Source organism: Cucumis melo, chromosome 5 (assembly GCF_025177605.1).
Source record: "Cucumis melo cultivar AY chromosome 5, USDA_Cmelo_AY_1.0, whole genome shotgun sequence".
In the NCBI taxonomy this organism is placed as follows: Eukaryota; Viridiplantae; Streptophyta; class Magnoliopsida; order Cucurbitales; family Cucurbitaceae; genus Cucumis; species Cucumis melo.
Genome location: NC_066861.1, coordinates 25,991,405 through 26,014,717, shown reverse-complemented (window position 1 = coordinate 26,014,717; position 23,313 = coordinate 25,991,405). Strand labels below are relative to the sequence as shown.

At 33.2% G+C, this 23,313-nt stretch overlaps 4 protein-coding genes across 4 annotated transcripts; all 4 read left to right on the top strand.

Moving 5' to 3' along the window:
- The first annotated feature begins 3,170 nt into the window (after nucleotides 1-3,170).
- On the top strand, nucleotides 3,171-4,052 carry LOC103499372 (putative invertase inhibitor). Its single transcript, XM_008462368.2, has 2 exons — nucleotides 3,171-3,346; nucleotides 3,755-4,052. Exons 1-2 carry the CDS (start codon nucleotides 3,171-3,173, stop codon nucleotides 4,050-4,052), a joined length of 474 nt encoding a protein of 157 aa, XP_008460590.2.
- Nucleotides 4,053-6,515: 2,463 nt separating this feature from the next.
- On the top strand, nucleotides 6,516-6,947 carry LOC103499366 (uncharacterized). The gene has a single exon (XM_008462356.1). It carries the CDS (start codon nucleotides 6,516-6,518, stop codon nucleotides 6,945-6,947), a length of 432 nt encoding a protein of 143 aa, XP_008460578.1.
- Nucleotides 6,948-12,280: 5,333 nt separating this feature from the next.
- Nucleotides 12,281-12,754, top strand: LOC103499358 (putative invertase inhibitor). Its single transcript, XM_017045966.1, has one exon. The coding sequence runs from the start codon at nucleotides 12,281-12,283 to the stop codon at nucleotides 12,752-12,754; it is 474 nt and encodes a 157-aa protein (XP_016901455.1).
- Nucleotides 12,755-14,442: 1,688 nt separating this feature from the next.
- LOC127149593 (putative invertase inhibitor) lies at nucleotides 14,443-14,916 on the top strand. Its single transcript, XM_051085365.1, has one exon. The coding sequence runs from the start codon at nucleotides 14,443-14,445 to the stop codon at nucleotides 14,914-14,916; it is 474 nt and encodes a 157-aa protein (XP_050941322.1).
- The last annotated feature ends 8,397 nt before the right edge of the window (nucleotides 14,917-23,313 follow it).

The following is a 23,313-nucleotide window of genomic DNA, read 5'->3' as shown; positions in this document are numbered from 1 at the left end:
ACCTTCAAAATTTAATTAATTATACAATCAAATATATAATTAATCAAATTTTCTCAAATACCACCAATTAATTCATAAACTCCAAACACTACAACAATTAGATATTTTCCTAATATCTAGAAAATCCAATCTTCATAACTAAAATAAATCAACCAAAAACACCCAAAATTACAAAAATTTAAACTTAAGATAATTAGAAATAAATTACTTTAAATTTTAAGGCGTTACAATCTTCCCTCCTTTAAGAAACTTTCATCATCGAAAGCTCTAATCCTCAAACAGCTTAGGGTACTGGGCTCTCATGTCATCTTCTCTCTCCCATGTAGCTTCTCCCACTCTATGGTTTTGCCAAAAAACTTTGACCAGTGCAATCCCTCTATTACGGAGCATTTTGACCTCCCTTGTTACAATCTCAACGGGTCGTTCCTCATAGCTCAAGTTTTCATTAATATGCAATGGCTCAAAGTCAAAGCGTCGGGTCTGCGGAATACAATGACTCTGATACCAACTATAACGACCCAACTCCTGATACTAAGCCGAAGTCATTACTATTCGAAAGATAAATAAAATTTTCTTAAATGTAAAAATAAGAAATAAACCAAAACCTCTAATACTTATAAAAATCATCAACAAATGTTTTAAGGATAAAATTAAATAAAATCCTAACTTGGGCCCTATCTAATTTTTTTAAAAATAAAATAAAATAAAATAAAATAAAAAGTGCATCAGATCAAATGACATAAAGCGGAAGCAAAAAGAGATCCCTATGGCTCAACCCGATTGTCTTAAGTGTTTTTTCGGGTTCACTGAAAACCAGTTTGTCCTAGGTGTTCTTTCAAGTTTACCAAATACCAGTTTTGTCCTAGGTGTTCCTTTGAGTTCACCAAAGACCAGAGATGTTCCTATGGGATCATTAGATCGCGTGTGTTTGAGAATGCACCAGTTTAGGGGTACTTCTTTACGAGACTCTAACGAGAAGTTAACAAACACCTAGTGGGACTAGTAGTAGGTCCATTACTGAGTATATGTTTAGACTGACTCTTTCTATGTTTAATCTTTCAAGAAGAGGATTCTTTGAGACTTGAAACAATATAAGAATGAGGATTTGAATTTTATGATATATTGTATGATAAAGGTTATACAAACATATTTTACATAGAATTTGAGTTAATATAATTTAGAGAGAGTTGTAAGAGTCAAACTTAATATGCTAGCTAACCGAGGCAAGCTTAGTTCAATCGTAATTGTCCTAACCTTCTATCCTAATGGTGAGAGGTTCAAATCCCCGACCCCTAATTATTGTACAAAAAGAAAACTTATATTTAATAAATTTACGTTTCCTATTAGAGTCGTATCCACATGGGTGTCCATATGGGTTAACTTTGTCTATTAGAGTCGTATCCACATGGGTGTCCACATGGGTTAATTTTGTCTATTAGAGTCGTATCCACATGGATGTCCCTAGGGATCACCACCTGTTTCTGATTGTGTGGTCCAATGGATCACCAGTCTCATGAGATGTTATGTATATGAGTGGTCTCACGGGATCACTTACAACTCAATTGTCTTAAGTGTTCCTTCGGGTTCATTGAATACCAGTTTGTCCTAGGTGTTTTTTCAAGTTTACCAAATACTAGTTTTGTCCTAGGTGTTTCTTTGGATTCACCGAAGACCAGAGATGTTTCTACGGGATCATTAGATCGCGTGTGTTTGAGAACGTGCCAGTTTAGGGGTACTTATTTACGGGACTCTAATGGAAAGTTAACAGACACCTAGTGAGACTAGTAGTAGGTCCATTACTGAGTATATGTTTAGACTGACTATTTCTATGTTTAATCTTTCAAGTAGAGATAGAGGATTTGAACTTTAACGTGTGAAGAGGATTCATTGAGACTTGAAACAATATAGGAATGACGATTTGAACTTTATGATATATTGTATGATAAAGGTTATACAAACATATTTTACGTAGAATTTGAGTTAATATAATTTAGAGAGGGTTGTAAGAGTCAAATTTAATATGCTAGCTAACCGAGGCGAGCTTAGTTCAACTGTAATTCTTGTGATCTTCTATCCTAGTGGTGGGAGGTTCAAATCCCCCACCCTTAGTTATTGTATAAAAAGAAAAGCTATATTTAATAAATTTACGTTTTCTAAATCCTAATCCTTGAAGAACATAAATGTACAATTGTATTTTAGAAACCAAACTTGATCATAGGTTTACAGACCGTAGGCTTAATTCCTTCCTACCACATTTTGCATGTGTAATAATGCTTCTGAAGAAAATATTATACCATTTCAAAATTATACTTGTTCGTTCAACTCTCACTCCATAATTAGTGAATTCATCAAAAGCAGTAAATTAAAAATTTGAAATCCATATTTCATCTCACACAACATATAGAAAAATTTAAAATTCTTAAACAAGTGAATACCAAAAAAGAAAAAGAAAAAGAAAAAGAGTTTCATGGTTATCATATATGAATTAAAAGTTTGTGTCAAAGAAATACAATTTCACGATTGGAAGGTAATTAATTAAGAAAAATGTAAGGAAATGGATGGAAAGATGTGAGAGTGTTATGGAATAAAATAAGCAATTTGAACCATTTAATTTATACAACAATCATTTTAATTAATATAATAATTATTTTTAGTTCAAACTTATATAGCAATTTGAAAGTTGTTATCATATATTAGAATACGAATCATCTAATGACGATATATTTAATTTGTAATTTTAGTTATTATATTTCAATTATTAGATCCATTGTTTTATGCTTAATTATTCTCTAAATCGTGACATTCAAAATAAATATTTTACTTGAGGTTCTTCTTTTTTAGTATAAATAAATCCAACTTACCTTATGAATGTCAATTCAAACATACTATAGTAGATAAGTCATCAATTATCATTATCAATGTTGATTGTTTGATTCTCTCTCCATTGAACAATCCAAAATTTGGTATATGAAGGCAATGGAAGGGAATAGATGGAAAGAATTGAGGTTGTAATTGAATAACATGAGCAAATTAAACCAATAACAAATACAACTCTATAAATTCCACTCTCATTTTTACTTTCGCTTCACCAAAATTCGAATATGTCTTCTTCAACATGTTTTTTATCTTGGCTTACCTTGTCCATCGTTCTCATCACTTCTAAATTGACTATGGCCGCTGATAGTGCAACTGAAGCTAGAATCGACACATTGTGCCATCAAATAGAAGAATTTGGGTTTTGCAGCCAAACCTTCCATCAGAATTTGAAAGGTGGTTCTGCAGACTACGTAGGGCTAACTCAAATAGCAACCAATCAAGCCTATAGCAATGCAACCAATACACTTGGGTACGTTATTTGTTAAAGAGAGAAAGCTATTGAAATCTAAACACGTACTTAATTGTCAAGCCAAGGGTATGTGTCCAGAAGTACATGCTTTTTTTCTCAGAGACAAAATTAGTTTGAGACTTTTTTTCCTATTAATATTACTATTTTAAAAGCTTATTCATGTATATTATATAATAATTAATTTTGTAACATGTTATTAAAATACTGGTTGTTTTGGTTATCACCCCTTGAAGATAAGGAGAAAGGACCTTTTACTCACATCCTCTCTTAGAGATGAAAAACATAAAATATATTTAGAAAAAAACTTGCTAAAGCCCTCTAGTCTGCTAATGAATTAAGTTGATTATCCGTTTTGATGATCTCAATGTCTAATTCGTTTTTTTTCGTGAATGAATATTGTTAAAAAAGGTACATTGAACAACTTTTGAGAAGCACAACTGATCCAGCACTGAAGAACGATTTGATAGTATGTGAAAATGCATTTAGGATAGTAAAGCAAGCATTTGGTGAAGCACTTAGATTGTTTTCACAAAGAGATTATAGAGGAATGTTGAGTGCTGAAAGACCGACACCAAGAGCACAAGCAAGTTGTGATGTAATTTTTAGTACACCACCAGCAAGACATAGCCCAATAATGGATGAAAGGAATAGGGAGATGAGAATTTTGATTGCCATGGCTATAACATCTAGCTCTAACATTCATTGATCTTAAATTTGTAATAAAGTTTATGTTTGTTTAGGACGTTTCTACCATGTAATAATTCATTTGATCGATGATCATTTGAGATCACAGTTTAATAAAGATTATCATTGGTTGATTGTCAAAAATGAAAATGGAGTTTACACATATTGTCGAATTGTTATCATTGTTTCTCTACTTACCTATCTTATATATGTTGACTTAGTGCCAAAAAAAACTATGGTCATGACCCATGAGTTTAAATATAAATAATTACGAGCCAATGCATGTGTTCAAATATATTTTGATAGCCACCTTTTTTATATTGAAAGTTTTTTTAAGTACGCACATCCGGGGTGGGGATATGAACTTGAGAACCCGATACCTCTGATTCTTCAGTACATACAGGTGTTAGTTGAGGGTAACCTTACCGATAGTATTTTTCTTAATTTAACATGATAGAATGAGATGATAATAATGAATTCAACATTAAAAATTTAAAATAAATGTTAGCAAACCTGTGGACAATGTACAATTTGAGAAGGTTTATTTAATCCTATCAAATAATAATTGATATTTTAAGCTAATTACCCGAAATAATATAATTGCACATTTTTTATTTGATAATTACAATTGATATTATTTTTAATTAAGGAAAATGATTTGCAGTGAAACAATTTTAAAGAATTACAAATATAACAAAATTTAGACTACAATAAGCAACAACCTATCACTAGTCTACTCCATAGTATTGGATCAAAATGATGCTATATCTACAAACTTATTTTGCATTTTTTTAATAATGAGAGTTTATACTTTTTATTTTTAAAAATGATTTTTAACTATTAAACCTTCAAACCAAAGTTTAAATAAATTTGTTAAGACAAGTATCAATTTATATCTTGAACTTTCCATATATTGTATCAATTTAAACTCTAAACTTTCATAAATAAATAAATTTAAAACCTTGACTTTTGTAAGTTTATCTCCAAATAAAATATAATGAAAAGTTCAAATGGATTCAATTGTGAAGGATGCATTTGGAGAAGGGATAAAGTTGCTCTCACAAAGAGAGAGGACTTTCAAATGATGAGAGGATAGCATATAGAGCACAAGCAAAGTTGTAGTTAAATATTCAACATTATACACCACCACCCAAACAGAACCCACTTCTTGAAATTTATAGGGAGATGAGAATTCTCATTTCTATCTATGGCCATAGTATATTTGGTACTAACATTTTAATTTTTTTCTTATTTTTTACAATGATTTGCAACTTTCTGATTAAATGCTTAGCAAATTTCTAAAAAGATTTATTTTCTCACAGTCTAGTCTCATCTAATGTGAATCGGTAGATTACAAATAAAATGTAATTGTTTTTTTCTTTTCATCTATGAATTCCAAAATTAGAAGAAAATGTGAATTTTGTTTTTAGAAATTCCTTGTAAATGCTAAAAATAGAGAGAAAAATGTCATATTTTAAATAAAAAATTTATTAAGGTATGAATTTGGTGAGTTGATGGTTTGATCCCTAACTTATAATTATTGAACTAAAAAGGGCACAAGCACGAGGAAAAAGAAAAGAAAAAAACACAAAATGGAAGAAAGAAGGATTAGTGTTGTAACTTTGCCTACTAATTGCAAAATCGAGCACAATCTAACCAATATACATTATACACCGATGAGTTAGTGACTATAAGAGTTCCATAATTCGAATCCCTTATTGCACTAAAAAAGTTCTAACTAACTAATTAATTATTTCTCGCCTAAAAGTGCTACACTCCCTTAGAAAATACAACAAAAATCAAAGCCAATCGAAAGTTGGATATTTCCTTATATACTTATCGATCTGCCTTTTGCAGCAAATTAATTTAGGATAATCAACAACCCTATGCTTTGGACTTTCGAAGATCTAATTCAAAAGATTTTACATTAATGTTTTGAAATGGATTTCTTTAAACTTAAACAATATAAAAAATGAGGATTTGAACTTATGACATTGTTTTTCGTAAAGAGTTATAATGACGTGTATTTAACATAGAATTACTTTCTATGTTAAATGGTTATGGATTAATTACATTCTCAAGAAAATCCAACTAACTTAGAAAGGTATTTAAGGAAAGTGAAAGAAAATGGATTGAAAGATATGCAATGTTACTGAATAAAACGATGAGCCTAACCATTACTAGACACTATCCGGTGCATAGGATTTTACTTTAATGTCTAAACAACAATCATTTTAATTATTTTATTTGTGGAAAATGGAAGGAAATAAATGGAAACAAGTGATTGTGTAATTGAATAACATGAAGTAACAAATAACAAAAAATGCTCCTATAAATTCCACACGTCTTTCCTTTCACTTTGCTAAAATTCAAATATGACTTCTTCAACATGTATTTTGTCTTCGCTTACCTTATTTATTTTTCTCATTGTTTCTCGATTGATTATGGCAGCTGACAGTGGAAACAAAGATAGAATCAATAGAATATGTCGTCAAATGGAAGAATTTGCATTTTGCAGCCAAACCTTCCATCGAAGCTTGAAAGGTGGTTCAGTAGACTATATAGGACTACTGGAATAGCAAACAATCAAGGCTACACAAAAGCAACTAGTACATTTGGATACGTTGAAGAGCTGTTAAGAAGCGTAAGTGATCCAACATTGAAGAATGCATTAATAGTATGTGAAAATGCATATAAGGTAGTGAAGGATGCGTTTGGTGAAGGGATACATTCGTTTGCACAAAGAGATTATAGAGGAATGTTGAATGCTGAAAGGATAGCACCCAGAGTACAAGCAAGTTGTACCTCGATATTCAGCACTACACCACCACCCAAACAAAATCCACTTTCTCAAATTAATAGGGAGATGAGAATTCTCATTGCTATGGCTATAGTATCTGGCTCTAGCATTGGTTGATCTAGAATTCATAAAAACCTATGTTTTTTTTAGGAGAGTTTTATGATGTAATAATCCATTTGATGATCATTTGCGAGCACACTATAATAAAGATCATTGGTTTATAACCAAAACTAAAAATGGAGTCTATATTATTGTTTAATTGTTATCATTGTTTCCCTACTTAACTATCTTTAGTTGACTTAATGCTATAAAATGGTCGTGAGTTTACTAATGAATTTTGAGCTTATGTGTTGTAGTTTATTGATATCCACCTATACGTAGAATTTAATACCATATATGAGTCTTCTAGACATCTTAGTACGCGAGGAGCAGACCGGTGAGAGGCAAGAAGGATGTGTGAAGGCCATATGGACATGTCTAGTTTTCGATGCTTTAGCTGAACGTATTTGTTATTTTTATTTCTTTTTAATTATTAAATGGAGTCATGGTTAAAACAACTGTTCTTTTGTTTGGTTTTGATGACTTCATAGATTATGTTTTGGAACTTTTGGAAAGCGATTTAAAATAGGGCTCGAAATTGCTTTTCTTATGTATTGGAGGTTTTAATGAATCGTAAACAGGTCTTTTTATGAGTTTGTGTGTTTTACTATTGAGTCTTAGTAGTAAGTAGTAACCTCAGTTTAGTCTGAAAAGTTGGGTCGTTACAGTATATGCCTGGAAGTGCATGCTTTTTTTCTCACAAACAAAATCAGTTTGAGATTTTTTTTCTATTAATATTACTATTTTAAAAGCTTATTCATTAATATTATATCAACAACATAATATTAAAACACTGGTTGTTTTGGTTATCACCCCTTGAAGATAAGGAGAAAGGACGTTTTACTCACATCCTCTCTTAGAGGTGAAAAACATAAAATATATTTAGAAAAACTTTCTAAAGCCCTCTAGTCTCCTGATGAATTAAGTTGATTATCCGTTTTGACGATCTCAATGTCTAATTTGTTTTTCGTTGTTTCTTCTCCAATATCTCAATTCTAAACATAATCCAATGCACTTGCTAATTTGATCTTAGCTATGTACTTAGTCTCCTTTAAAAACACCAATACAATGTTTTGATTAGTATTTCAATTACAAAACAGTCAATTAAGTTGATTACATCGTACCTCTCTGCCTACTTGACCATCCATTCGAGCACCATTAAGTGGCGACATTTTTTTCCTTAAATTTTACCATCAAATCCTTCACCATTAAATCATAACATTCATGTAATTCAACTTTAGTACAGGCAAAGTCATGTGCATAAACGTAAACCTGTATCTTAGAAACATACCTGGCGAGTGACGAAAGACCGTAATAGCCATAGAGACAAAAATCAAAGACTCACATCGTAGGTCAGTTTACAGAACCTAAAACTTACACTCTGATACCAACTGTAACGACCCAACTTTTCGGACTAAGCTGAGGTCACTATTTACTGCTAAGACTCGACAGTAAAACACACGAACTCATAAAAAGACCTATTTACGATTCATAAAAAAAACCTTCAATACATAAGAAAAGCAATTTCGGGCCCTATTTTAAATCACTTCCAAAAGTTTCAAAACATAATCCATGAAGTCATCAAAACGAAACTAAAGAACAATCGTTCTAACCATGACTCAATTTAAAAAAGAAACAAAAATAACAAATATGTTCAACAGAAGCATAAAAAACTACACATGTTCATATGGCCTTCATGCATCCTTCTTGCCTCTTGCTGGTCTGCCCCTCGCGGCCTTTAAGGTAATAACAATTAGCTTCCTATTAAGGGGTACGCTACATAAAACAGTCTAGTGATTTCATAGAATGCACACATCAATCAGTCTAGTGATCTCGAAGGATACATATATTAGTGATCCCGTCAGATACACGTATTAGTCTAGTGATCCCATCGGATACACGTATCAGTCTAGTGATCCCGAAGGATACACGTATCAGTCTAGTGAACCCAAAGGATGCACATATCAGTCTAGAGATCTCGAAGGACACCGTGCCTGCAAGGTACACTACCCCATAGATAAAGCTAACCATTACCCCTCAGTCCATACTAAACCGTCTACAACTGTCACATCATAATATCGTTCAACTAGCAGTTAAGTTTATAAGCTTAGTCAATCAGATAGTTTAGGTTTAGTCAACAGTCTCATCTGTCACTATACATATATCCAATCCACACAATACTGTTACATTACCTAAATCCAGTCAAGAAGTTAAATAATCACTTTGTAAATTCACCTGACAATCACTTCGTCTCAGTCCAAACCCTAGCATAACTACAAGTAATTTATATTATGCATAACGTCCATATCATAACGTTCATATACAGTCTACAACACAGACCATCAGCAAATACACAACCTACACATGAGGTCCCAAACCTTAGTCCATCAACGACATAACTCAATAATATGCAACCTAACAACATAATTCAGCTATACATAATATCAAGATTTTCCTACTCCATCGACCTCACTATTTCAGTTAACAACACGACTCATCCATATAACTATATTACACAGAACATTCGAGCATCTGTACTCCATCAGCAGAACAACCCATTCACATATATACAAACTACGCATAACATTTTAGGCATCCAAGCCTCATCAACAGAACAACCCATTCACACACACACACATACACATACACACACACACACACACACACACAAACACACACACACACACACACACACACACACATACACACACACACATATATATAAGCTACAACTAGCAATTATGTCACATTTAATCAGTCAAGAGTGCATACTAGTGATGTTTTCTAGGCATAAATGCATCAATTAATTCAGTATAGTCGCTACTGTATAATCTTCAAAAGAGTTACTACGCTTTCCGTCTCGATTTGGGCTCCAGTAGTAAGAAATCCCTTACCTGAGATTTAGCTACAATCCTTGTTCGAGTCAACGTCCAAACGAATCAACCTAAACAAAAACATAAGGATTTAAACGATGACACAACTAAAATCTAGATTTAAAATGCTCTAAAGCAACATCCACAGACTTACCCAAGTAGAGGAAAGTTGACTCCAAACTACACTTGCCTAAAACCCAAGAATTTGAGCGTCACCTCTCTAACACCTTCAAGGATCAAAAGTTAACCTAACCAATAAGTCTAACGTTTTATTTCAAAATTTATACTCAAATCAACTATAGAAAATGTTAGGAAACTCACTAAATCACCCTTACCAAAGACTCACTGTGACTCAGCGTGGAGGGACACGACTTAAGTGGCTCGGTGAATAGGGAGATCGGTTTGGAAAATCGGCTTGGGTTGGGAGGCAACTCGGCTAGAGTCGACTTTAATCAGCTTGAGTCGGTTTGTGACTCGGCTCGGCTCGTAGCTCGACTCAGCTCGACTCGCAGAATTGGCTAGGATGGAGGAATGGCTCGCGATAAGGGCTATTCACGCGTTGGATTGTCCACGCTACGGCTCAGGTCCTTCTAGGCTTCGTCGGATGGCGTATGTGAGAGGTTAGGCGACGACGCGAACGAAAGAGCGACGGCGAGCGACTGAAATGCAAGGATGTATCGACGTCTATCGCTGGGTTTGGACAGAAATAGTCGACCGAAGTCGAAAAGAGAACTTCAAAAATAGAAGGGGCGACCCTGGTGGTCGACGACGAAACTTGAACAAAAAAGATTATGAACGAGCGGCGGTCGAACTTTGCATAAGTGCTGGGGACGAATGGGTGCACGACTGTGGTGGCTTGTGTGGACGGCAAAAGAATATAAGAGATTGAAGGCAGTCTGTGAAGAAGAAGAAGAAGAAATCGGATTAGGGGGGTTGCGACGCACGAGAGAGAAGAGAAAAATTAGTTTTTTTTAAAAAAATATTAAATAATAATAATAAAATAATAATAGTTTATACTCGTTTTTTTTTCTAAACTTAATTAATTTTAACACTCAATAAATTTTAAATTCAAAAAAATTAGTATAAAGCGTTGAATTTACCTCAAAACTTTTAGGGCATTACATAATGTGCTACATATGTTGTGGATACGGTGTTCTGTTAACTTTGTCTATTAGAGTCGTGTCCACATGGGTGTCCCTAGGGATCACCACCTTTTTATGGTTGTGTGGTCCGATGGGATCACTAGTCTCATGAGATGTTATGTATATGAGTGGTTCGATGGGATCACTTACAGTCCGATTGTCTTCAATGTTCCTTCGAGGTCACTAAAGACCAGTTTGTCCTAGGTGTTCTTTCGAGTTTAAAAAAGACCAGTTTTATCTTATGTGCTCCTTTGGGTTCATCAAAGACTAAAGATGTTCCTATGGGATCATTAAATCGCGTGTGTTTGAGAACGCACCAGTTTAGGGGTACTTCTTTACGGAACTCTAATGGAAAGTTAACAGACACCTAGTGGGACTTGTAGAGGTAGAGGATTTAAACTTTAACGTGTGAAGAGGATTCTTTGGGACTTAAAAAAAAAATATAGGAATGAGGATTTGAACTTTATGATATATTGTATGATAAAGGTTATACAAACATATTTTACGTAGAATTTGAGTTAATATAATTTAGAGAGAGTTGTAAAAGTCAAACTTAATAAACTGGCTAACATAGGCCAACTTAGTTCAACCGTAATTGTCGTGAGAGGTTCAACTGTAATTGATTCTACAAAAATCTATCTTCATCATATGTTTATAAATTGTAGGCTTAATTCCATCGTCGACATTTTGGATATAATGTTTTTGCGGAGAATGTTAATGTTTTTTAAGATGCTTGAACAACAGTCATTCATCTTAATTACCATTTCAAAATTATAGTTGTTCATTGAATTCTCGTCCCAAAATTGCTGATTTGAAAGCAAAATTTAGTTTCTGAAATTCATATTTCATTTCACACATGCACAAAGAAAAAACTTAAATTCTTAAATTTGTGAGGACAAAAAAAGAAAAGTTTTGTGCTTATCATATATGAAAAATGGTTGTGGATTAATTACCTTCTCGAGAAAATCCAACTAATTTAGAAAGGTATTTAAGGAAAGTGAAAGAAGATGGATTGAATGATATGGAGTGTTACCAAATAAAACGATGAGCCTAACCATTACTAGACACTATCCAATGCATAGGATTTTACCTTAATGTCTAAACAACAATCATTTTAAATATTTTTATTTGAGGAAAATGCAAGGAAATAGATGGAAAGAATTAATTGTGTAATTGAATAACATGAAGTAACAAATAACAAAAGATGCTAGTATAAATACCACACTCGTCTTTCCTTTCGCTTTGCCAAAATTCAAATATGACGTCTTCAACATGTATTTTGTCTTTTCAATTATGGCTTACCTTATTTATTGTTCTCATTGTTTCTCGATTGACTATGGCAGCTGACAGCGGAACCGAAGATAGAATCAATAAAATATGTCGTCAAATGGAGGAATTTGCATTTTGTAGTCAAACATTCCATTCGAGCTTGAAAGGTGGTTCAGCAGACTATATAGGACTAACTGGAATAGCAAACAATCAAGCCTACACAAAAGCAACTAGTACATTTGGGTACGTTGAAGAGTTGTTAAGAAGCGTAAGTGATCCAACATTGAAGAATGCATTAATAGTATGTGAAAATGCATATAAGGTAGTGAAGGATTCGTTTGGAGAAGGGATACAGTCGTTTGCACAAAGAGATTATAGAGGAATGTTGAATGCAGAGAGGATAGCACCAAGAGCACAAGCAAGTTGTACCTCGATATTCAGCACTACACCACCACCCAAACAAAATCCACTTTCTCAAATTAATAGGGAGATGAGAATTCTCATTGCTATGGCTATAGTATCTGGCTCTAGCATTGGTTGATCTGGAATTCACAAAAACTTACGTTTGTTTAGGAGAGTTTTATGATGTAATAATCCATTTTATGATCATTTGCGATCACACTATAATAAAGATCACTGGTTTATTACCAAAACTAAAAATGGAGGCTATATTATTGTTCAATTGTTATCATTATATCTCTACTTAACTATGTTTGGTTGACTTAATGCTATAAAATGGTCATGAGTTTACTAATGAATTTTGAGCTTATGTGTTCAAGTTTATTGATATCCACCTATACGTAGAATTTAATACCATATATGAGTTTTCTAGACATCTTGGTACACATATGTTGTTGTATATAATCCAACAGGTTTGCTCGACAAATTAAAGAGTTTCACCATGCATATAACACATGCATTTATCTATAGCTTATGATCGGTTACATGATCATATTTTGGTGGTTATCTTGTTTGACATGCTTAAATTGCTTTGGATATATTTGTCATAACACCATTTTTAAATATATAAATATGTGTGTATATATGTACATAAACTTTTGTTATTTTTTCTAGTACAAACGTTGAAAGGGGCAAATATCTAGTGTAACGATCCAAAATTTTCAATTAAGTTAAGGTCATTACTCAAAAGATAAACATTAAAAGAAACTTTCTTGAAAAGAGGATAACTAAAATCTTTATAAAATTAATATCAAGATGTTCACAAAAACATAAGATTATCAAAATTAATAAAAATAATTTGAAAGCTAACTCGTGGGTTCTAACAATTTTAAAAAACTAAAGCAAATAAATAGGACAAAATCTTAAGTAAAATGATTAAAATTTAAAATACTAAAAACATATAAATAGATGCGGAAGCTAATTGTGAGAGGTTCAACTATAAAGGTTATACAAACATAATTTAGAGAGAGTTGTAAGAGTCAAACTTAATAAACTGGCTAACATAGGCCAACTTAGTTCAACCGTAATTGTCGTGAGAGGTTCAACTGTAATTGATTCTACAAAAATCTACCTTCATCATATGTTTATAAATTGTAGGCTTAATTCCATCGTCGCACATTTTGGATATAATGTTTTTGCGGAGAATGTTAATGTTTTTTAAGATGCTTGAACAACAGTCATTCATCTTAATTACCATTTCAAAATTATAATTGTTCATCGAATTCTCGTCCCAAAATTGCTGATTTGAAAGCAAAATTTAGTTTTTGAAATTCATATTTCATTTCACACATGCACAAGGAAAAAACTTAAATTCTTAAATTTGTGAGGACAAAAAAAGAAAATTTTTGTGCTTATCATATATGAAAAATGGCTGTGGACTAATTACCTTCTTGAGAAAATCCAACTAATTTAGAAAGGTATTTAAGGAAAGTGAAAGAAGATGGATTGAAAGATATGGAGTGTTACCAAATAAAACGATGAGCCTAACCATTACTAGACACTATCCAATGCATAGGATTTTACCTTAATGTCTAAACAACAATCATTTTAAATATTTTTATTTGAGGAAAATGCAAGGAAATAGATGGAAAGAATTAATTGTGTAATTGAATAACATGAAGTAACAAATAACAAAAGATGCTCCTATAAATACCACACTCGTCTTTCCTTTCGCTTTGCCAAAGTTCAAATATGACTTCTTCAACATGTATTTTGTCTTTTCAATTGTGGCTTACCTTATTTATTGTTCTCATTGTTTCTCGATTGACTATGGCAGCTGACAGCGGAACCGAAGATAGAATCAATAGAATATGTCGTCAAATGGAGGAATTTGCATTTTGCAGTCAAACCTTCCATCAGAGCTTGAAAGGTGGTTCAGCAGACTATATAGGACTAACTGGAATAGCAAACAATCAAGCCTACACAAAAGCAACTAGTACATTTGGGTACGTTGAAGAGCTGTTAAGAAGCGTAAGTGATCCAACATTGAAGAATGCATTAATAGTATGTGAAAATGCATATAAGGTAGTGAAGGATGCGTTTGGAGAAGGGATACAGTCATTTGCACAAAGAGATTATAGAGGAATGTTGAATGCTGAGAGGATAGCACCAAGAGCACAAGCAAGTTGTACCTCGATATTCAGCACTACACCACCACCCAAACAAAATCCACTTTCTCAAATTAATAGGGAAATGAGAATTCTCATTGCTATGGCTATAGTATCTGGCTCTAGCATTGGTTGATCTGGAATTCACAAAAACTTATGTTTGTTTAGGAGAGTTTTATGATGTAATAATCCATTTTATGATCATTTGCGATCACACTATAATAAAGATCACCGGTTTATTACCAAAACTAAAAATGGAGGCTATATTATTGTTCAATTGTTATCATTATTTCTCTACTTAACTATGTTTGGTTGACTTAATGCTATAAAATGGTCGTGAGTTTACTAATGAATTTTAAGCTTATGTGTTCAAGTTTATTGATATCCACTAATACATAGAATTTAATACCATATATGAGTTTTCTAGACATCTTGGTACACATATGTTGTTGTATATAATCCAACAGGTTTGCTCGACAAATTGAAGAGTTTCACCATGCATATAACACATGCATTTATCTATAACTTATGATCGGTTACATGATCATATTTTGGTGGGTATCTTTTTTGACATGCTTGAATTGCTTTGGATATATTTGTCATAATACCATTTTTAAATATATAAATCTGTGTGTATATATGTACATAAACTTTTGTTATTTTTTCTAGTACAAACGTTGAAATGGGCAAATAGCTAGTGTAACGATCCAAAATTTTCAATTAAGTTAAGGTCATTACTCAAAAGATAAACATTAAAAGAAACTTTCTTGAAAAGAGGATAACTAAAATCTTTATAAAATTAATGTCAAGATGTTCACAAAAACATAAGATTATCAAAATTAATAAAAATAGTTTGAAAGCCTAACTCGTGGGTTCTAACAATTTTAAAAACTAAAGCAAATAAATAGGACAAAATCTTAAATAAAATGATTAAAATTTAAAATACTGAAAATATATAAATAGACGCGGAAGCTAACTGCGTGCCTATATTATAACTAGACATAAGATCCTATAGTTCTATATTATAACTGCATCCCTAGGTATGCCATGAATCACTTTCTGCTGCTCACCAGCTTCTCAAGTTCTGTAACGTCCCAAAAAAATTTTAGGTATGTTCTCAACATAATTACTTTAAGTTATTGAGAATTTAAATTTTTGAGTGTTGAGTTATTTAGATTTGGAAAAGAAAAGAAAAGAAAAATGAGGAAAATAAGTTTTATAATAATATAATATAATATAATATAAAATAATATAATATAAATTATATTATTATTATTATTATATTTAAAAACCTAAGGATATTCTTCTTCTTCTTCCTTGTACCCAACCGCAAGCCTACCACCTCCAATCTTTTCTTCTCCTTCGCCGTCCACGCATCCCTTTGTTCGCTACCTTCTTTCCCCGCCGTGTCTGTCTTTGCAAGCGCAGATCTGCCCGCCGTTGTCACCATCTCTTCATCTGCGCAAGTCGTTCGATCGCCACCTCCTCTTCACCACCGGTTCGTTGGCAGCCATCCTTTCAAGTCGCACCTCCTTGTCCGTCTTTTTCGTCACGCCTGTAGATTCACCGACCATCTCAGTCCCACATTCGTCTCTCTTTGCACCGCGGACCAGACTCGAGCTGCCCAAGCCGACCCGAGCCGACCCGAGCCGACCCGAGCCATGTCCTCTTCCCAGGCAAGCCACACTTGTTTCTTCCTTGTTCACCGTTGTCTGAATCACTTGGTGTTCTACCGCTTTTGCCTCGTTGTAAGTTTTGTGGTAAGGATAAATATTGTGGGTTTTGTGGCTATTATCATGGCTATTTAACTGTGAATGTCAGATTAATTGGTTGAACTACTATTAAATCTTTGAAGGTGTTAGCACTCGAATTCTTAGGATTTCTGGCAAGCTTGAGTTGGACTCCATTTCGCCATTTACTGTGAGCGTGCGTTGATGTACTTTAGATGAAAGGATTGGTTTAGGAGAGTATTTGATTTAATGCTTGAATCTGTTATATTATATTAGGTTGGTTCGTTGGATCTTAGTATTGGTTAAGGAGCGTAGCTAAATCACGTGGTAAGGGATTTTTACTACTGGACTCAACCTTATATTGGCTCGTATTGACTGATATGAGAGCTATAATATAATGATTGTACTGTTCAACTATTTGTATAGATAAAAAGTATGGATAAGTTATGCTTTCAACTGAGTATGGACATCATGACTGCTATGTGTAATTGAGTTATATTGATGGGTTATGCTATTGATAGAGTATAGAAGACTTAACTGTTATATGTAGTTTATACATACTGATGGGTAGTGCTGCTAATGAGGTAGTGATGTTTCAGCCGTTATGTGTAGCTTGTGCATACAGTTGGGCTATACTGTCGATGAAGTATGGGTTCTAGATTGTTATGTTGCAGGGTACCCTTAATAGGAAGGTAACCGTTGTTTTCCTTAGCGGAACCAGTAGTGGGTCCCTTTCTGGGTATATTTTTATACTCACCATTTTTGTTTAATTTTGTTTTCAAGCAAAGGTAATTTACGAGGCAGACGAACGAGTGGCAAGAAGGACACGTGAAGGCCATACAGAAATGTCGAGTTTTATTTCTTCTGCTAAATGTCTTCGTTATTTTTCGTTTTGAGGATTTTAAAATTAAGTTTTGGTTAGAACATTTATTCATTTGTTTCATTTCAAATTTCTAGACTATGTTTTGAAACTTTTGAAATTAATTTGAAATATGGCCCAAAGACGATTTTATTATATCTTGAGTTTTAATAAATTATGAACAGGGTCTTATTGAGTTTTTATGATTGGATGTCGTGTTTTAGTAGTAAGTAATGCCCTCAGCTTAGACTGAAAAGTTGGGTCGTTATAAGTTCTCAACCTTAGCCTGAAATATTAAACATAGAAAATAGTGAGTATATAAATATACTCAGTAAAAGACCCACTACTAGTCCCGTTAGGTGATCTTTTAACTTTCCGTCAGAAACATAATCATAACGTCGTTTGCCCAATGGAGCACCTGAGTGAGTGAGACCATCGAATACCCCTAAATCGTGCGAGTGATCCCGTGGGAACACCCCTAGTCGTGCGAGTGATCCCGTGGGAACACCCCTAGTCGTGCGAGTGATCACAGGTACACAATTCATCAACATATATGTAATACGTAGGTACACCCCTAATTGTGGAGTGGCCTCGTCGGAACACCCCTAGTCGTGCAAGTGACCCCATATACACAATATAACTGTCCCCTAACTGTGCATGTGATTTGTAGGTACACCCCTAAATCGTGTGAGTAATCCCGTAGGAATACCCCTAGTTGTGCAAGTGACCCCATAGATAGGATCACAATACAGGTGGGGTAAAAAGCTCAACAGACAAAGTTAATAGTCACACCACAATCCAAAGCATGTAACATCATCATAAACATCATAACATGACTGAATATTAATTATAATTAACATCCTTATTCATGTGATTAATATATCATGAATTATAAACATCATAAACATACCAGTCATCGTCGTCAATCATAATATCAATCATCATCATCAATTATAATATCAATCATCATCTATAGCATCACATTATGCATCTTAGCTACGGTCAATGCATAATCGTAAATACATACAATCTCTTAAATTCAGTTAGAAGGTCCAGTAGTAGAATCTCTTACCTGGAGATTAGCTACAAATATTTCTTTGTTAACATTAATTTCCCAAATAAAGCAGATCTTAAATAGTAAGGGAAAATCAGTAACTTAATTAATAAAATTTACCAATGCCTAGTATTTAAAATTTCCCAATTTAACTTATCCAAAATTTAAGGTTGAAATCAATTCAACCTTGATTGGGAAAGAATCAAAGATTAAATCTAAACAATTAGCTAATTAAACCTTAAGCCCCAATTAGGTCCAAAATTAAATTAACAAATTATTAATATATCAAGATATACATATACCAAAATATACATATATCTTTATTCCCATTATCTTTCTTTAAAATAATTTATTATCTTTCATAATAATTAATTATTATTTATCTTTCTCCAAAATAATTAATTATCTTACACAATAATCGATTATTATTTCTCTTTCTCTAAAATAATTAATTATCTTCCACAATAATTAATTATTATTTATCTTTCTTCAAAATAATTAATTATCAATAATAATTAGGGGTCTTTTAAAAAATATAAAAAAGCGAAAAAATATTTACATTTTATTGAACAATTCCAAAAACGGAAAAAGCTTAGAGACCCACCATGTAAATAACAAAAAATGCCCTGTCAACCACGCTGTCAATAACGCGCGCATAATTTATTTGCGATTTATACGCGATCATTTAGATATGGTTCAATATATACGCAATCATTTAGATATGGCTATAACTTATACGCGATCATTTAGATATGGCTCCAAGGAAATCGTTTAGATATGGTTCAATATATACGCGATCGTTTAGATATGACTATAATTTATACGTGATCGTTTAGATATGACTACAAGGCGATCGTTTAGATGTGGTTATAATTTATACGCGATTGTTTAAATATGGCTACAACGCGATTGTTTAGATATGACTATAATTTATATGCGATCATTTAGATATGGCTACAATTTATCTTTTCAATTCTATCATTTAATTTTGTTATATGATCGTTTAGATTTGGGATTTGGGACTCAAATCTACATGATTTTTTTTAAAAAATCTGGTACACGACTTTTTTAATTCTTTTGGTACACGATCATTTAGATTTATTTTCACAATCGTTTACTTTTTTTACACGATCGTTCACATTTGTCTACTCCAATCTAAATGATTTTTTTTCAAGATTTTTTATACACGATCTTTTATTTTTTTTACATGATCGTTTACTTTTTTAAACGATCGTTTACATTTGGCAACTCCAATCTAAATGATTTTTTTCAAGATTCTTTATGCACAATCATTTATAATTTTTTTACACGATCGTTTACATTTGGTTACTCCAATCTAAATGCCTTTTTTTCAAGATTCTTTATACTCGATCTTTTAGATTTTGCTATTTTGTTGTACACAGTCTTATACACAGTTGTTTAGATTTGGTTACCAAATGTAAACGCGTAAAAAAAAAAAATAGAAATACGATGGAAAGAACTCGCAGCGAAAAAAAGAAGAGAAAAAGTTGAAAGACGATGGAAAGAAATTGAAACAAAAAAAAAAAAAAAACGAAGAGGAAAGGAAAAAATGATGGAAAGATTAAACGACATAAATAAAGAATTGAAAAATAAGAAAGATGATGGAAAGAAATCGCAGAAAAGAAAAAGAGAAAAGAAGAAAGACGAAATCGGAGGGGAAGATGGGGAAGACGAAATAACAGGAGGAAAACGAATCGCGAGGAAGAATAGAAAGATGGAAGGGCAAACCTGGAATATTTAAAAAATGACTAACCTTATGGGCTTTGTTACACGAGCCGTAAATAGTTTACAGTTTTTTTACATTTATGTAAGTTTCTCTAATAATTAATTATCTTCCACAATAATTAATTTTTATTTATCTTTCTTGAAAATAAATATCCTTTTATAAATAATTATATTTTTCCAAAATATAATTATTTTCCTTTTTCTCCGTAAATAATTATCTTTTTTCTAAAATCAAATTATATTTTCCTTAAATAATTATATTTCAAAAAATATAATTATCTTTTCCTTTCCCATAATAATTATAAATATATTTCCACATATACACATAATTATCAAATCTGCAACAAAATTTCTCCTTTACAATTTAATTAAATAACATCCATAGTTATTTAATTTAATTCAATTCCAACAACACTAAAAATCCACAACTTTACTTAATCCTCTTAACCTACCATTTAATCAAAATCTCAACAAACACCACATGCTTGATTTTAAATGTTATTTGAATTAATTGTTGAAATTATTTGATTTTATGGGAAGTAGGATTAATTAAATATTTTGGGAGAATATTTAGTTAGTTTAGAGATTAGGAATTTTTGGTGTTATGAAATATTTGTTTTAAGTGGAATATGATTGGTGGATTTTATATTTGGTGAAGTTGAGGAAATTATGATTAATTACCTAGAGATTAGCTTAAACCAATAATATAATCTTGACAGCAAGGTCAAGCTTCGTAAGAAAAGTCCTAAACAGTAAGGGTAAAATATACTAAGTTCAATAACTAAATTAGCAGTTGCTTAAGAATAAAAAAAATTCATTTAATTCAACTTACCCAAAGTTAGGGAGAAATTTCATAGCACCAACTCCCAATTTGATCTAATCAGTTCTTTATGAAAAATAATCCAATTTAATCCAATATTAAATTATTTTGGGTCCAAAATTAATCTTTGTTAGGCATTAGCCAAAACCCAATTAAACTTACCAAAAATAGGGGAAAAGGGCAAAAAATAAGTTTGGTGGCTTAAAATGGCTTGATGGCTCAAGGAATAGGCTAGATGGCTCAAGGAATAGGCTAGACGGCTCGAAAAGGGGTGGCAGCTTGTGAAGGGTTGCGGCTGGCGTACGGCTAGCTGGTGGCTTGGCGCGAAAAACGGCTTGGACGCTACAAGTCTCAACAATGGCTCGGGTGGACGGTGGCTCTTCGAACAATGATAGAATTGGATGAGACGCACATATCAACGATGGATGATGACTCGTCAACGGTGATCTGCACAGCAGAATGGAGTGATGAACGGGTAGAATGGTCAACGAGGTAAATGACGTGCGGCGACACTCATGACCCTCAAACCCACCAAAATTAAAACAGCCAATAACATTCACTTAAAACAAACAATTTCAATCATTAACTTTCGAATTTCAAATAATTAATTAGATATTTTCTTAAAATATCTAATTACTTCTAATTTCTACAAAAAAAATCAATAACTTCAGCATAGTCAAAATCAAACTTAAGGTAATTAAACTTAAAATTACTTACTTGGGGAACTTTCGTCCTCAAAAGTTCTAATTCTCGAACAGCTCGAGGTACTTGGCTTTTATGTTTTCCTCCCTTCCGCATGTGGCCTCTTCATCTCCGTGGTTTTACCAAAGAACTTTAACCAGTGCAATTCCTCTATTACATAGCATCTTGACCTCTCTTGCCAAAATCTTAATGGATTGCTCCTTATAGCTCAAATTCTCATTAATTTGCAGTTGTTCAAAGTCAACTACATGTGTCGGATCTGCTACATACTTCCTCAGCATAGAGGCATGGAATACATCATGAACTGCAGAAAACGATGGAGACAACACAAAACGATAAGCTACAGGCCAATTCGCTCAAGTATCTCAAATGGCCCTACAAAACGTGGACTTATTTTTCTCTTCTTCTCAAATCTCAAAACACCCTTCATAGGTGCTACCTTCAGAAAAACCATGTCTTCAAATCAAACTCGATATCCTTACACTGTTCATCAACATAACTTTTCTGTCTGCTTTACGCTGTTAATATAGAGCTCTAATCTTCTGTATGGTTGCATTGGTGGTCTGAACTAGCTCAGGACCTAACATTCTCTACTCACCAACCTCACCCTAACATACAGGAGATCTACAACACCTACGATACGAAGCCTTAAATGGTACCATGCCAATGGTAGCCTGATAACTGTTATTATAAGCAAACTCCATCAAATGCAAATGAGAGTCCCAACTCCCTGAAAAACTCCAGCATACAAGCTTGAAACATATCTCCAAAAATCAGGTTCAAACAATCTATTTGACCATCAGTCTGAGGGTGAAAAGCTGTGCTGAAATCTAACTTCGTGTCCAAGGCAATCTGAAGTCCTTTCCAGAACTTTGAAGTCAAACGAGCATCTCTATTAGAAACGATAGATACAGGCACTCCATGTAGTCTTACTATCTTGGTCATATATAACTGTCCCCACTTATTGGTAATGTAAGTGGATTTCCCTAAAACGAAATGGCCTGACTTCATAAGCCTGTCGACAACAACCCAAATTATTGTATAACCCTTCAGAGTCCTAGGCAATCCTATAATAAAGTCCATAGATACACTTTCCCATTTCCACTTTGGCACACTCAAGGGTTGTAACAAACCTGCTGGCTTCTCCTTTGGTGCCTTCACCTGCTGCCACACCAAACATCTACTAATGAAGTCTGCCACTTCTCTATTCATATTTCGTTACCAGTGAACTCGTCTCAAGTTCTGATACATCTTTGTACTACCAGGATGCATAGAAGATGGAGAACTATGAGCCTTAGTCAAATGCTCTGTCTTAACTGCACTGTCTGCTGGCACGCACAAACGTCTCTCAAACATAAGTCCATCATCAGAGGATATGGAAAACTCCTCATCATGCCCTACTTCTGAAAGGCGGTGCTTCTCAACCAAATATGGATCATTAGCTGAGCAACAATAATCCTCTGTCTCAAAGTCGGCTGCAATGACAACTGAGCCAACTGTGAGGTAACTTCCCCTACATAAACTGCAATCTCAGCTCTCTCAAAGTCTCTAAGCAAAGGGGCTTGCTCAATAATAAGTGCTGCTGAATGTGACACCTTCCTACTAAGCGCATTAGCTAGAAC